This window comes from Vulpes lagopus, chromosome 4, assembly GCF_018345385.1.
Source record: "Vulpes lagopus strain Blue_001 chromosome 4, ASM1834538v1, whole genome shotgun sequence".
Classification (NCBI taxonomy): domain Eukaryota; kingdom Metazoa; phylum Chordata; class Mammalia; order Carnivora; family Canidae; genus Vulpes; species Vulpes lagopus.
Window position 1 is genome coordinate 152048657 of NC_054827.1, and position 16703 is coordinate 152065359.

General features: G+C 63.6%; 1 protein-coding gene across 3 annotated transcripts in view; it reads right to left on the reverse strand.

The window, feature by feature from the left end:
* The window catches only part of PCGF3 (polycomb group ring finger 3), a 49595-nt gene that overhangs the window by 21444 nt on the left and 11448 nt on the right, over positions 1-16703 (reverse strand). For 2 of the 3 annotated variants that reach the window (XM_041751631.1, XM_041751632.1), the window contains exons 2-6: positions 14269-14309; positions 13869-14020; positions 10105-10222; positions 8779-8875; positions 6169-6224 (exon numbers count right to left, since the gene is read on the reverse strand). In XM_041751631.1, coding sequence (XP_041607565.1) covers positions 6169-6224; positions 8779-8875; positions 10105-10213 — 262 coding nt within the window. In that variant the 5' untranslated portion in view covers positions 10214-10222; positions 13869-14020; positions 14269-14309. Of the gene's footprint in view, positions 1-6168; positions 6225-8778; positions 8876-10104; positions 10223-13868; positions 14021-14268; positions 14310-16703 lie in introns of those variants that run through there. The other variant, XM_041751633.1, reaches the window with a different exon arrangement.

Sequence of the window (16703 nt, forward strand, 5' to 3'; positions counted from 1 at the left end):
GCCCAGCGGAGGCCTTCGGGCCACACACTAGACGCAGGGCCGGGCGAGCCCGGGCGGCAAGGAGGGAGATCTCATTCATCTGCTGCCCTGGGTAAGAGCACGCGCCATCACTCAGCAGAACCCTGTGCAGCCATCGAAGATGACACGGACCCGGGCGCCTCGGCAGCTCTTCATCTCAGCCCAGGTCGAGTTTTTGTTTCATTTATTTATTCATGAAAGACACAGAGAGAGGCAGAGACACAGGCAGGGGGAGAAGCGGGCTCCCCCCAGGTGCCCTCAGCTCAGATCTTGGTCTCAGGGTTGAGTTCAGCCCCACTCTGGGCTCCGTGCTGGGCGTGAAGCCTACTTAGAAAAAAAAAAAAGATACAGGTCTTATTTTTTTTAAGATTTATTTTAGAGAAAGAGAGCTCGTGCATGAGCAGGGGAGCGGTATGGGGAGAGGGAGAGAAAGAATGTCAGGCAGCTTCCATGCTGCGCACGGAGCCTGACACGGGGCTCGATCCCATGACCCTGAGATCACAACCTGAGCTGAAATCAAGAGTTGAACCTTCAACCGATGGAGCCAGCCAGGCGCCACCGGCTGTATGTCTGCCATGGAGGGAGCAGCACCCGTGATGGCGAGCAAGATCAAGCAGCATGATCTCACCTTTTGGTAAAATCACAAGTTGTGACCCTGGTGTAACTAGGGTGCTGCGGGAACCCAGGGCAGTGATACGAACGCCAGCCTGGCCCTCAGCTCCTCCTCAGTGACAGAGGGCACAGAGGGCATGGAGGGGACGGAGGGGATGGAGGGCATGGAGGGGATGGAGAGAACGGAGGGGACGGAGGGCACAGAGGGGATGGACGGCATGGAGGGGATGGAGAGAACGGAGGGGACGGAGGGCACAGAGGGCATGGAGAGGACGGAGGGGATGGAAGGCATGGAGGGGACGGAGGGCACAGAGGGGATGGAGGGCATGGAGGGGACAGAGGGCACAGAGGGGATGGAAGGCATGGAGGGGACGGAGGGGACGGAGGGGACGGAGGGGATGGAGGGCCCAGGGCCAACTTGACACAGGTGAGGCCAGGATCAGGCCCAAGATGAGGATGTCCACGACCCAACATCACTCTCAGGGCACTGGCCTGTCAACCAGGAGTGGACACCTGGGCTGCGTGAGCCAAGTGGCACAACTGAGCTACGACACGGCAGGTTTGCAGTGGGGAGAAGGAAACAACACACGCCACTGGCACGTCAGCCACTGATGGATCATACTCCAGTTTCACTTTGAGCACCTGCCTTCAGCTCAGGCCGTGACCCCGGGGTCCCGGGATCGAGTCCTGCATCAGGTCCCCACACGGAACCTGCTTCTCCCTCAGCCTGTGTCTCTGCCTCTGTCTCTCAGGAATAAATAAATAACATCTTATAAAAATAATAAAAAGAAAGCTTCACTTTGCCCCCTCAGCTGCTCCTCCCCGCTCAGGGTGCGTCCAGGTTCCTCTGCACGACAGAGCGCGAGCCCCCGACCTCCCTCCACAGGCTGGCGCCTTGTTCCCCGGTGCCTGCGGGCTGCTCACCGCTGCGGCCCTGGGGCAGGAGTCCGGTCACGTCCCACCCCTGCTCCTGCGTGTCCCAGGCGCGGCTGGCCGTCTGACATCCTCCCGGCCCCGCTCCTCAGCTCGCCCTTGCTCTGTGCGGCGTCTGCGTCCCGCTCCGTGCGCGGTGACCTTTCCGAGTCGCCCTGTCCGTGGCCCCTTCCAGTTTTGGCCCTGGGGCTTCTGCTGACGGGCCCCGCCCTCGGGTTCTTCCTCACCCAAGTCCTGCCGGACCAGCCCCCCGGAGGCTCGGCGTCCGCTACCGCGGGGTGACGACACCATTCCTCTCTGCCTCCTTCTTGGGGTCTGCAGCCCCCGGCCCCCGCCCTCCCGTAGGGCCTCAGCACGTTCACCACCGCTGTTTCCAACTGCAGCCTGAGGCGTCCGACACCCTGGCGTGTCTGGTCCGGGGGCTCGGTCTGTGCCCTCAAAGCCTCCATCTGGGGAGCCTGATCGTCTTGTGCACCGGCTGGGACCAGGCCCTCCCGGGCGCAGGGACAGTGGGGGGGCTCCGTGCTCCTCTGAGCCGAGGCCTCCCTCCGACGGCTTCCCTGGGCTTCTCAGCTGGGCTCCCCTCTGGGGCGCGGGCTGCCTAGGTTCCCAGGGCCAGGCCCTGCTCCAACGAAGTCACAGTGGCTCCCTGTCCTGCCCCTGCTGTGAGCACGGGAGGGGTCCTCTGTGCGGTCCAAGTGGGGCCCTGGCCAACCCGGGTGGATCTCCCCGCAGGTTCTTCTCTCCGAACGGTCCCCGCGGAGCCACCAGCCCTTTCTCAGCCACAGCACAGGTCTCCGGCCCAGCGTGGTTCCCAGGGAGGCCTCCGTCCGCAGTCCCTGCCTGGGGACCCACGGCCCCACAGCCGCTGTCATTCTCTCCAATCCTGGGGCAGCCGTTTGCCCTGCGTCCACCCCTCTTCCCTCTTGTGATCTAAGAGAAGTAGCTGCTCAGTCTGTTCAGCATTTTACCTGTTAGGACAGCAGTGACTTGGGAGCTCCTTGGGGGGAACCGGAGCAGAAGTCGTGAAATTCAAAGTACAGTAATCGTAACCAAGTGCAATTTTTTACGATATAGACGACCAGCAAGGAAAATAGGCTCCTTTTGGGGGCAAGTATCTGTTTCACTGGGGTTAAAAGTCAGTCAGTGTTCCTCATTGTCAGTTCCCAACACCCTTCACACGTTCATCCCTGGGATCTTTACATATTTCATTTCTGAAAATGTCCTTTTGCACAGAAACGCTGGTATCGGTGCAGGTGTGCCCGCTGGCGTGGACTGCGGAGCCCGTGCTCCTGTGCCGGCCCAGGCCGCTGTCCCGTCCCCCGACTGGCGCAGCACGGCAGCGCCCCTCAGTCCTGAGCGGGCTATGAAATGTGGACTCGGTCTCGCAGGAGCGGGGCACAGACCGCAGTTCCACGTTGAAGGTGCTGCTCTCCCTCCCTAACAGTGTCCTGTGCCCTTAGCTCCAAACCCCACACACGCGCTCAGCCCCCAAGGGGCCGTGTGCAAGGGAGGTCGGGCCGTCAGCCTCCGCCTCCAAAGGACGGTGACATCGCCCAGGAAAGGGCGGACCCCGTGTAGCGCTCCGCGGCCAGTGACCCCGGCAGGTCCGTCCTCATGGCGTGTCCGCGGCTCGCCCGGCGTCCTCCCAGGCACCTTCCCGGCCACCGCCGCGGTCACGTCCTCACAGACTTCAGGTTGTGCTCCACGAGCTCTCTCCCCCCTGAAGACACCCTCGCATGCGGGGGCTCTGCACGCCAGCTCGGAGACTTGTCCCTGGGTCGCCGAGCTCCGCAGCAGCCGAGCAGACCGGAGACACCCCGGAAACCCCTTGAGACCGCCTGCCTCGCGGCCCCGACCGCCACACTGTGCCCGGAGGCCCCAGAACAAACTGCTGTCTCGGGGTGCGCGGCCTCCCTCGCTACGGGCAGGCCTCAGCGAGCAGCTTCCTCGTTTGGCTGACAGCTGAGCCCCCCAGAAACTGGCTGTGATTGGAGCCGTAACTTCAGCCCTGATTTCTGTGAAGACCTGCCGCTGTGGTGACGCACCCAGTTAGGTTTCCGCTCCTCCCGACGTTGCTTGTGTCCACCCCCAGGTCAGCACCAGCGGCACTGGCGGCTCGTAGGACCGCTCCCTAAACCATCCACATCTGGGCCCGCGCTGTCCCCCTTTCCTGCTGCGACATGAGGGGCGCGTGGCGACCATGGGGTCTGCCCGGGCGCAGCTCCCAGCCGCACTTCCGAGAGCCGCAGCGTATGGTGCGGCAGGGGGCGCCCCGTCCAGCCTGCCACCGGTACCTGCGGCGCGGCGGGGGTGAAGGACGCAGGGAGGAGTCCCCACACCCGTCCCCAACACCGCGGACAATGGAATTCCAGCTAGCGTCACCTGCACATCACACGCCGTTGACCTCTTCCCAACAGTTTCAAGCGTAAAGAACACGCTCGGCTCCCAAGTCACGTAAAGAGGGGCAGCAAGCCGGACGTGGGCTGCAGGGCCGACCCCTGCTCCCGCCGGGAACAGAAGCCACAGGAAGCACCCGTGGCTCTACTGCCAGAGGAAGGCAAACACGCTCCCCCACACCCGCGGAGGTGTTCACACGGGTGTTCGCCGCAGCCCTCCGCGCCTGTTAAACCGAGGACGAGACACCTACGAGCCGCCGCGTGGCCAGGGTCAGGACGGGGTGCAGCCCACGCCCCGGCGAGCAGCTCTGCACCACGCTGGCAGGGAAGCAGCTGCGGGCAGCACGGGGAGGCGCGGCGCCGAGGGCTCGGACAGCGGCAGGCACAGGCGGCGGAGGCACCGTGGGCGCGACCAGGACGACGAGCCTCTGCACACAGCCTGCGCCAAGACAGCAGCTGTGCCGTGAAGGGTCTCAAGGCAGAGATGTTCTCATGAAGAACAGCAAGTGGCCACGAGTCGGAGAAACAGGGACGGAGACCCTGGCTCAGGGGTGCAGGGGCGCCCGCCACACGGAGCGGCTTGCTTGGCCACAGGACCCCCCCCCCCATACGGGCAACACATTTCTCACAAACAGAACCTGCACTGCAGCCACGTCACGGGGCATCTCACACACGGAAGGCATGTGGACTCCGTGGGGACGTGGCCGGAGCTGCCGGGGGCAGGAAGCCGGCCAGAGAGCCCAGAGCCCACCCGGCTCGGACGGCAGGGCCATGCCAGGCTCCCAGGGTGGTGCCCGGGGCCAGCGGTGGGAGCGCGTGGGCTCCAGAAAGGGCAGGGACCAGTAGGCGCTGTGGAAGCTGCACGTGTCAGCATCCACCCAACGGCGGCCGGCGGGGCCGGAAAGGCAGCTGGGCAGGCTGTGCACAGGGAAGGCCGGCGCAGCTCTGTCCACCGATGCAACACAGCCTCGGGGACCAGGCAGCGATGGGTGGCTCTGCGGACGCGTCCACCCACTGCTGGGCTGGGCCGGGCGCCGGAGCAGCCACGGTCTTACCACCTGTAATGAAGCGCTGGCTGGCGCTCTGCTGCTGCGGGGTGGCCGGGCCAACACGAGCGACAGGCCGGCTGCCCCGGTTCAGATGCAGCAGCCACGGAGGGGGGCTCGCCGAAACGCTAGCCAGAACCTGGCCAGGCCTGCAGACTGGGGCCAGGGGAGGCCGGGGGCCCACCTGACCCGGACCCAACGGAAACCAAGAGCAAACTCGAGACCCGTGGCGTTCGTGCAGCAGTCGCGAGCGTGGGCACCAACCGGTATGTGGGGCCACGGGGTCCCCGTAACTTTCTAGATCTATAAAGCTGGTGTGTTAGAAGAACCTTGTCCCCTGGGATAGGGGACGGCAGGAGCCGTGGATGAAACACGACTGACGGTGAGCTGGGGGCTGTGGACGCGGCGTCACCGACATATGGGGCTCTGCACATGGCTCTGCCCACTTCTGTGTTGAAAATACTCTGCAACCAGTTTTTAAGTTGCTGGTGTGCATTTTGATGTATTCTTGGTCTTAGGACCAAAAGACTTTTGGGTATCAAAGGATGATTGTCCCCATCTACGCTTTCTCGGGAGCTTAAATTCTCCTGACAAATGCACTTGGGGAGACGGCGAGGACTTGGAACGCTACCAAGCTCCCGGGATGCGGGACGCTCCCTCCGCTGACCTAACACCGCGAGCTGCATCCCGCGTGGTAACCCTGCTCTGAAACACCACAAGGGGAACGTACGGCCCGAGTGAACCCCCTAAGGTGGCCCATCCCTGAAAGCGAACATGACTTGTACCAGTCGGCACCGCGAGCCCGCCAGGGGGGCCTGGGCCCTCCACCGCCCCACAGAGGGGCAGCGACAGTCTCTGCGTTCACCCCGCAGGGAAGCCTTAACGACAACGGCCGTTTCGACCTTGGGGATATTCACGCTACACACGCTTCTACTTAATCCTCAGTGACATCGGCTTTAAACACGGTTAAGCTTTCCCGACGCCCTGGCTACTGGCCTAGAGTCTGCGTAGGCGCAATCGGGGCCGCCACCCAGCGGGGCCGCCCGTGGGTGCTCGTGAGCGCAGAGGGACGGGACAGGGGTGCTGCGGCCCGGGGACCTCCCGCCAGGACCCGCCCCCCGGAGGCGCTCGGCCGCCGAGCTGCACCCACAGACACTCACCTTCCTGAAGGCCCGGAACCAGTTTGTAAACAATGTCCTGCATGGTCCTGTCATGACTGGTGAAGAGAACACAACAGGCAAGGTTAGCAAGGCCGCTGCCACACGCCGCGCACGTTCCCAACTCCACGGTCGCAAATCTGACATTTGGCTGAGTTTTGCGTCTAGTCTGCACCTCAGACGTGTGTGCTAGCAGGTCCCGTGTGCCCCCAATTAGCGCATCATTTCATTCAGGTTCCAAAGGCCTATGAACAGTGCGGGTCGCGGGGACAGAGGCCAGACCCTGCAGGACGGCCCCGCCCGGCCCTCCACGGCGCTTCCCGGCCTGCACTGTTCCAAAGAACGAGGTGGGCAGGCCGCGTGGTCTTCACGACCCGCCCACGAAGGCTTCCTGAGACGGCTACACGAGACGGTGCCTCGCGCCCGTTCCCGCTCCTCTGTTGCTATTTGTAAACTGAAATCACTGAGACGTTCAAGTGACTGTCACGTGACTGTCCACTTAAAAAGCCCACCCGTGAGAACGGAGACCTCGAGGGCAGCCCTGATGGCTCAGCAGTTAGCGCCACCTTCAGCCCAGGGTGTGATCCTGGAGACCCGGGATCGAGTCCCATGTCGGGCTCCTGCACGGAGCCTGTCTCTGCCTCTCTCTCTCTGATGAATAAATAAATGAAATCTAAAACAAAACAAAAACAGAGACCTCGAGGACTCGGGCAGGAGCATGTGAACCGGCAGCCGTGCTTCCCAGTGCACACGAGGCTCCGGCACCTGGCATCCACCCCGCAGGCCCAGAGTCCTGCACAGACAGCGACCGTCGCCTGGCCGAGGACCACAGGGCCGGGTGGAGGCCTCGGGGCGCTCTCCTCGGGGAGGGTGCCAGCAGACAGGCACACGACGGGGCCTCCTTCTTGGAGTCGGCCACACCCAGGCCCCATCTGGGAGCCCCCATGGCCCCCACGTTCACACTCCGTCCTACGGGCTACACACCGTAACTCTGTTGTGGGTCCTCCGTCAGGCCATGAGGCACAAGTCCTCGCACAGAGGAGGTGCAGAGCTGCCCCGAGGGTCCCGCAGCCCCGAGGTGCCTGGCTCCCGCCTCCCGCAGCGGCCCCGGTGCAAAGCTTAAGGCCCTTCCTGCGCGGCAACCTCGCGGTCGGCTGGAGCGCATCAGAGCAGAAGGGCCCCCGCGGGGTCAGGACAAGGCTCTGACCAGCTGCAGAGTCGGTCCCAGGACGGCTGAAACACGACCGCCCTGCGCCACCCGAGTTCCGGGCCGCGCTCCGGGGGGAGGAGCAGGGGACAGGCTCAGCACGAAGGTGACCGGAGCCCAGGGCCCGTGGTAGGCCTCGGGGCCGGGCACCTCCCCGGCCTGGTCACCGCACGGGTCACTGCAGAGAAGGCACAGACGCCGAGGCCACCGCGCCGGGCAAGCTGCGCCCCAGTTAGCAGGGTAGGCTGTGCCTGGAACCCCAGGGCCCCGGCCTGCTGAGGGGTCTCAGCCCTCCCAGAGCACGGGGGCCGGGCCCTGACACCCGGGGACCTGCACCTCCACAGCTTCCCGCCAGCATGAGGCCCCGACCACCACCCGCCTTCCACAGTTCACGCCAGGAGGCACCCCGTGCTCTACGAAACCACACCCCAGGACAGGAAACGTGCACACACGCCGCCACAAAGGGCCCACCGGACCAAGGACGTGTGCGGTGGGAACAGACGCCTCCCAGAAGCCTCAGCGGCCAGCTGCCGTGTGGGGCGAGGCCCGTGCTCACTGGGGATCCGGGCAGGAGCGCACACACCCTCCGAGGGAAGGACGCAGCCCACGGCACCCAGGGGTGCAGCGGTAAGGTCGTGCACCGCGAGGACTCGCACGCCAACAGCCCGCTCTGAGGGACGAGGGAGGGCTCGCTGCACGGGGACACCCAGGCTGGCGGGGAGAGCCCACGGGGCACCCCGACGCCCTGGCCACAACGACACGGCCGAGAGGCTTCAAGGCCTGCTCGCTCCTGCCTCGGTCCAGGGAGGTTCCCGCTGCGCGGCGGCCAGCTGTCCACGTTCTTAAACATTTCCGTGCACGCTGCGGGCGTCACAACCTTAGGGGTGGAAACACGCGCTCTCCCTTCCAGACATCTTCACACTCACCTCTGCTGCCCCCACGGGGTGGGGGCCGCTGTACTTCCTTTACAATGACCCCCGGATCCACAAGGCATTTCAAACCCCACACACAAGCCCCCCCAGCACGTCCTGCCCACGTCAGCCTGAGCCCTGGGTCGGTCGTGCAGACCTGCTGAAGCCTCCCACACACACGGTGCCCATCCCGAGGGGGCCCAGTGTTCCCAAAACCCACAGAAGGCGGTGGCAGGACGGCCCAGAGGCCCGAGGCCGAGGAGCACTGGGTCCTCAGCAGCCCGGGGAGCGAGGCCGCCGCCCGCCTCAGGGAAGCCCAGCTTAGTGCAGGTGGGCCCCCAGGTGCCCAAGTGACCCAACGTGACAAACTACCCCCGAACTCGTGGGGACAGCGCCCACCGGGCTGACGTGGCCGGCCGCAGGGCCAGAGGCAGGGCGAGTCCCTGATGCGCGGGCGAGGCCGAGGCTGACGGGGGCCCGGGCCAACGCACTCACCCGATGTACTGCAGCGGGTGGCTCTGGTGGATCACGATCCTACACGTGGGGCAGGTGTTGTTCTCCTCCAGGTACTTGACCAGGCAACTCCGACAGACTGTTTGCAGAAACACACCCACGTCACAAAGTGTGCCCAGGACGGGGCGGCCGACCCTGCTCGGGCTCCACACACGCCCTGCCTGGCACCCGCCACCCCCGTGCAGCGGCTGTGACGGGACGCCGGCCTCCCAGGCTGGCCAGCCAGCAGGCCCAGGCTGGCGGCCGCTCACCGCTCACCGCTCACCGCGCGGCGGCACACAGGACATGTGGGGCTGAGGGGACCCAGGAACCTAGCTGAGGCGGAGGCGCTCCGGGCACAGGAGCCCAGAAGCCACCAGGACGCCCCTCAGGGTCTCGCCTCAATATCCTCCCCACAGGCGCTAACACAACTTTCACGTTCGTCTTAAAAAAAGAAAAAATCACAAAATTTTCCATGTACAACAAAATTGGAGAGAATACAATGAAAATAACCATCTAAATCTATAATCACCTTTAAAATAAAAGTTCTATCAAAATTGGCGAGATTTTATTTTCTAAAGTGGAAAATACATGATCCAAAGTCCTCAGATTACAGGCGCTGGTTCTGCTGCAAGGCCCTGGCTCCCCAAGGGCTCCCTCCTCCCGGCGACCTCGGCCACCGCGCACCCCTCGCTGCGAGCAAGCGCACCCTCCATCCAACAGGCGTATGCGCCTCGAGGACCCGAACCACGTTCCTCTGCTTAGAAAGTGTAAGAAATTCCTTTGGAAATTTTAAAAATAAGCATTTCTGTCCCCGGGAAATGAATATTGTGTCGTAACACACTTAGGACTCCTTTCCCGTATTGAAATTTCTTAAACGATACCTCACCTGAAATTACCCATAATATTTGTAATTTGAAATAATTTTTCTGATTTAGGATCTTTATTCCTGCTTCTGTGTCTTGCTTTGTACTTGCACTTAAAGTTTTCGGTGAAAAACAAAAAAATGAAAGAAAACCCAAGTATCAGGAAACCACAAGGCTAGAAGCAGTCAAAGGCCACGTTCTAGAACATTCTCCACATACACATGCACAGACACTCCCCACGGCCGTCAGGACCACCTTCTGGAACATTCCCCACACACGCCTGTGCAGACACCCACCCCCCCACAGCCATCAGGATGACCTTCTAGAACATTCCACACACACACCTGCGCAGACACCCACCCATGGCTGTCAGGACCACCTTCTGGAACATTCCCCACACACATCTGTGCACACACACACCCCAAGGCCGTCAGGACCACGTTCTAGAACATTCCCCACATACACGTGTGCAGACACTCGGTCACCGTGGTCGCGTCGATGAGATACCCGCTGCACAGGCGGCAGGTGATGTGGGCGTTTATGTCCCAGAGCTTAATCTTTCTCGTCAACATCTTTGGCTTCTGTAAGAGAAAATCACTTTTAATTAATATCTGAAATACTCCCAGGTGTTGCTTTTTTCTTTTAAGATTTATTTATTTATTTTTAGAAAGCGGGAGAGAGAGAGAACAGGGAGAGAGAGAGAGCAAGCAGGAGCAGGGGGAGGAGCAGGCTCCATGCTGAGCACAGAGCCTGACATGGGCTCAACCCCAGGAGCCTGACATCACAACTTGAGCCGAAAGCAGGAGCTGGACGCCCCTGATCCTTTCATCACAGGTTCGGGCTCCGTGGCAATCAGGTGACCGCACCTCTCCAGGCTACCTGCCCACCTGGACCAGCGGCAGTCAGGTGACCGCACCTCCCCAGGCTCAGGGGATGGGGGCTGCTGCCCACCTGGACCAGCGGCAGGCCAGAGGCTCTCTGCTCGACCTGTACGTGGTGCCGCGCCGTCAGCCTCCCCTAGAGGGCCAGGACTGTCCCGCCAAACCCCCGCCGGGCAGCACCCTGCAAAGCGCCCCCGAGTCCCCTCAGCCAGCTGCATGCCCGCCCCCTGGACTCCTCGACCCCCTCCTGCTCAGGACTGAGCTGAGGTCAGTGGGTAGGGGGCGCGTCAGGGACGTTGGTGCAGCTGCAAGAGGAGAGGCTGGGGGAGCAGGCGGGCCGCGCTGGGTCTGGGACATAGCTGAGGGGTCACTGCAGGAACTCGGGCTCCTCTGTAAAGCTAGGGGACAAAGGACCCCAAGGGATGCCAGTGAGGGCGACCCCAGCCGACCTGAACATGAAGCCAGGTCCCTGGATGAGGCCTCAGTATGGACACACGGAAACAAGGGCACGCAGCCCAGGGACATGTCCATACTCGCGGGTCACGCCACATGTCATTCCAAGAAGGGTCAGTCGACGTTCAATCCTACAAGCCCCGGGAGAGGGAGGGGCCGCTGGCCAGACACACCCAAACAGGGCAGAAGCCATTCCGTTCCTAAAAACTTATCTTAATAACGGGACACGTTCAGAAGATGATCGCTGCAACTTTAAGATGGCAAACCACGGAAAACTGCCACACGGACTGGCTGAGAGCAGCCTCGCTTACCGCAGGGGCTCTAGGCCCCCTCCCGTCCCGCGCCCTGTGCAGGGACAGCCAACCAGCCCCCCAGGACCTCAGGAGCCTCCTGGCCCAGCACAGCCCGGCCCCAGGACCGGGGGCACACGCGTGTCCCGCCCACCAGCCGCCTGCTCGTCTGCCACTGACCCACGGGACCACACCGCTGCACACACACGGCGTACCCAAGTGCAAGCATGTGCGCGCCAGCGTGCTGAAGCCTGGTCCCCGTCTCGGTCCCCTCCCCCCCCCCCCCCCCCCCCACTGTACCCGTCTCTCCCCCTGGACCACGGGCTCCAAGAGGGCAGGTGTGTCACTGCACCTCCTGAGCGTGCCGGGAGTTACAGCAGCTCCCGGGGATGCTCACGGCTACCCCGGAACCTGTGGGTCACCTCACACAGCCCTTTCGAGGGGCAGCGGCAGGGTTGGGGTCGGGGGCGAGGGACGGTAGGCTGGCCTGACGCCGGGCCACGGAGCCTAGGGTGCGGCGCCCCGGACACCACAGAGGATGAGGAACGGTTCTCCTCTGGAGCCCAAGGAGCCCTGTGGGTGCCTAGACTTGAGCGCAGGGGCGCGTGTTGGGGACCTGTGACTCTCCGAAGTGTCAGGGACGCGCCTGGGCCGCGGCCGCCACTAGGTCTGCTCCTTTGTTATAGCAGCAGCAGGAAAGCAACACAGGACACCGCTCCGGTAAGTACCGAGAGAACGGGTTCAGGGCATCACGATCGGGGTTCCGCATGAAGAGCAGAAGCAGATACGACAGAGACCGAGGCACCACCGAGGGCGGCTGGCCTCACTCGGCGGCCACGGCGTGCACGACTCCCAGGCCGCCGAAGGACGCCAGTGCCCAGTGCCGTTCAAGAAAAAGGGAAAAGACAGCAAAGCACCTGGAGGACCTGAGACCCGCCTCCATCCGTGCGAGGTCGGGGGTGGGGGTCGGGGGTCGGGGTCCAGGGCAAGGGCCGGCTCTGCCTGCCACGGCGCTGAGCAGCACGGGGGCCTGGCCGGGCTCTGGGGCCTGCTGAGGAGGTGAGGGCCTGGGGGGAGCGGCAACCTGGAGGTGACCTGTCACCCGCCCAGACGCTCATCAGGTCCGACAGCCAGCCAAGCAGACATGCGATCAGCTGGCCAGACGGACCGCGCCCCGACCCACCCCACCCCCGCCTGCGGGGACACGCAGCCGCCTGGGGCATTGTCAGCCCTGCTGTCCTCCCTCCACAGGAAGCAGCCACACCTGGGGCTGTGGGACCCGGGCCAGGCCGGCGAGGGGTGCTGACCCCCGGGGAACCCAGCACCACCTCCTGGCATCATCCCCGGCAAACAGTGGCAATCAGGGGCCTGCCAACGCGGAAATCCCACGAGAGGCCCCACACTGGCCCCAAGCAAGCACCATTCTCTCGTCCTCAACCTTCTACTGAGCCACCGTGGACGTACCCGCCACGAAGGAGACGACACGCACACAGCAACGAGCTCTGCAACCACAAATCTTCCCTGCCGCCGGCCAGCCGAGCTGCCCAGCGGGAGCCCCACAGGGCTGGCTTCAGTCGCATCTGGACCGAAAGCACGACGACGCGGAGAAGGAATTGGTGAAGCCAAACAAAGCCCAGGGTCACGCTGCCACGCAGGGCCTGTGGCCCTGTTGAGGGGCCGGGGTCGGCGGGGGCTCTGCTGGCGAGCAAGTGGCTGAATAGATACAGACGTGCGTGCGCATGTGAGCGTAGACTCTGTCCGCCGGGAGGGCCGGGAGGGAGCGCACCCGCAGCCCACGTCCCCGGCTCAAAGGCTCTACCGGCCACACTGGGGACAACGGGAGCTTCGGGAACAGGACGGATCAGATCATCATCAACAGCAGGACGCAGGGGTTCACACGTCCATCCTGCTCCGGTCCTTCATGTAGCTGCTGACTGTGCCCGCAGTCAGCACCCTCCGTGCGCAGCAACCCTTGCTCGGGCGTCACCCACACAGGCTTCGCTGAGGAGGATTCCACACGTCTCCCCCCACCCACTCCCCAGGCAGCGGGAGCAGGGCCTGCCGGTGGGAATGCTGCGTGGACGTCGCTGGACACTGCCTCCGGTCAGGCCACCGAGGGCTCGGCACCCTCACCAAGGAGCACACACGGTCCCACCGACGGGAAACCCGAGGAGGTGACCCCCAGGGAGGTCATGGGGACCAGGAAGATGGACGGCGGTCACTGGAGGCAGCGTCTGGCAGAGGGGACGGCCCTGCCAGCCTGAGGGGAAGCATCTGCCTGCAGAGCCCCCACCTGAGGACACGAGCGCAGCCTGGAGAGGCCCCGGCCGGACCGCTGGCCCTGCCCACGCGGGGCCCCACGGCCAGGCACCGCCACCGTCCCCGACACCGGGCGGCCCCTCTGCAGCCCTGGGCACGAGCCGGAGAAGCAGAGCGGTGCACCCTCCACACCCGCCAGCAAACCCCGGGACGCCGGGCTGGTGGGTCCCGGACACTGTTGCGGGACGGAGGCAGGCCATGGGCATCCGCGGTCAGCGCGGCCGTGAGCACGCGGCCGTGTCCACAGCGGGCTCCCCCCAGCAGCCGGGGGCGCGGCGCCTCACCTCTCTAGATGTCTGCGGCCCTCTCCTCCGGCCTTCGCATTGGGCGCTCAGGCTGCTGCTCCGATGCTGCGCGTCCTCGCCGGCGGCCTCACTCTGCCCCGTGGGTCTTCACCTGTGCGCCTCCCTTCTGTCCCTCGCTCTCTGTCCATTTTCTGGCACAGAAACAGCCCGTTACTTCGTGTCCGCCACGCAGGCCCGATGCACACAGTCCCGTCTAGAGCCTCTGGAGCGTCCCCCACAGCACACGACACAAGGGTCCAGCACAAGCATCGGGAGAAAACCCGGACGCGTCTAAGTAGCCGCGGGACGTTTACGGGAGCCAAGTTCTCCGAGGCTGCGTCCCACGGAGTACTCCCCAAGGAGGCCGCCAGCCGTCCCCACGCTCCGAAGCTGCGCTTACCTGTCCATGGCAGCCGGGAGCCCTCTGCTACATTTTGAAGCCTGTGGAGACACAACACTGGGCGTCACCCACACGCTGTCCGCACGGAGCCCCTGGCCCCCGCACACCAGCAGCTCAAAGAGCCAAGAACCAAGGACACTGAGGAACCAGCGCGGAGCACAGACGTGGGTGGATCCCAGGGCCAGGCTGGCGTCACCAAGGCCCGGGGCTGGCGGGCGGGGGACAGCCCAAGGGGACAGGATGGAGGCCTGCGTAGGCTCCGGAGGCGGGGAGCCCCGGGAGGGGGCTGGGGCCTCTGGGGGAACAGCACACGCAGGAGCTGGATTCCGTGACGCCGGCTCTGCACCCTCCTCACAGCCCACCCGGCGACCACGCAGGCTCCAAGCCGGGCTCTGGGCCACGCAGGGGCCAGATGGGCACAGGCACCAAGCGGGGCTGAGGTCGGGGACCCGGGAGCCCCCAGGACCCAGAGGTCAGGCTGGAGGCCACAGGGCCGCGTGCAGGCTCATTCTGAGACCCCCCCACGGACCCGTCCACGGACCCTCCCACCCGCCTGCCCAGGGGAGCCAGCAGCACGTTCGCCAGGGATGGGCCTGGGGACACACGCGGCCCACGCGGCGTGACCCTGGTGCTGGGACAGCAGTGGTTACATGCAACCCCGGGACAGCGGACCTCAGAAGTACTACAGCGGCTGCGCGTGGCATCCGATCTACAGTGTCGCACGCTTCAAGCTTTCCACAACTGCATTTCTCATTCGCTCATCTTAGAAGCTCACTCAAGTCCTACAGAAAAAGGAGGAGAGGGAGGGCGGGACGGAGGAAGGGAGCGCGGAGGCCAGGGGACGGCCCGGCTCGGCCGCCGCGGGGGCGTGTCCGTGAGCAGCCGTCGGCGTCTGTCCAGTTATGTGGGTCGTACGGCGGCAGCCTATCCGCAGGGACAGGCCCTCGGCACGAGGTCTCCGCCTAGTGACCAGAGCCACACGCCAGCGGAGGCCAAAGGGCGGGAGTGAGGGCACCGGCTTGCCTGTCACACGCCGTCCGGAGGCGCAGGGCCAGCCCGGAAGGCACGCGCGAGCGGTCACGGGCCACGCTACTATTACGGGTTGTGGACGGCTTTCTGCTGACAAAGTGGAAATTTATATGAAATTGATAAATTCCCAGAAAGAGAACCACAAGCCGCGGGGCAGGTGGACTGGGCGCGAGGAGCGCGGTGCGGGCACAGCGGCGCGGGGAAAGTGCTGTCCCTTCACCCCCTGGCCGAGGCCACCAGGTGCTCACGCAGCCGAGACCAAGCCCCACGCGGTCCCCCCGGAGGACACGTGCCTTCCAGCTCGCTCTGTGACCGCACGTGCGGGGGTCAGACTGGGCTCACGGGCGGCACCCGCTCCACCCGGCCTGGAGCATCCAAGGAGACGTCGCGCTGGGCACTGCGGGGCCATCCCCACGATACAGGGACGGTAATTTGACACAAGACCAAACGAGAAAAGTGCTAAGATCTTCCCAAAGATGCCAGAAATCCTTTGATGAAATTCATTATCCATTCATGATTTAAAAAAAAATCTTAGCAAATTTAGAAGCTAATAAAAGTTCTCTGCTTAAAAGAGACACAGGGGCTCCGGGGGCTGGAGTCGGTTAAGTGTCCGCTCGTGGCTTTGGCTCAGGTCATGATCTCAGGGTCACGAGGTCGAGCCCCGCGTGGGGCTCTGCGTGGGGTGTGCGGTCGGCCTGCGAGGGTCTCAGCCTCGGCCTCTGCCCTAAAGATAAACACGTAAATAACGTAAGGGAGACACCAACACAAATATCCATTCAACAGTTTATGCCGGAATGTTCAAAGCAGCTTTTTTAAAAAAGATTTTATTTACTTATTCATGAAACCCAGAGAGGGGCAGAGACCCAGGCAGAGGGAGAAGCAGGCTCCACGCAGGGAGCCCGACGCAGGACTCGATCCCAGGACCCCAGGGTCACGCCCTGAGCCGAAGGCAGATGCTCACCCCTGAGCCCCCCGGGTGGCCCTCAAAGCAGCTTTATTCACACAGCCCCACATGCCCATCGGGCGGTAGGAACCAGGAGGACTGCTGTAGGTCCGTCTACACAGCAGGCTCTTCTCAGCAAGACCAGCAAAGGACAGAGCTCTGTGCTGCAGGCAGGCCTGCGCGTCCACGTCTCCCAGACACACAATTGTAGAAAAGGCAGATTTGGGCGCCCGGGGCCCCTACCGGCGGGGTTCTGGGTCAGGACTGGGGTGCGGCCTGGAAAACTCCAGGGAGCTTTACCGTGTGTAAACTGCACCTCCATTAATGGTGCATTTTACGATTTTAAAAAATTGCAACAAACATCATTCCCAGTGATGAAATCGGAAAAACAAAACAAACTCCTAGTTTGTGTTACACAAAGCGTGTCCCCCGCCCTCACCCCCACGTAATCAAGTGCAGGGGC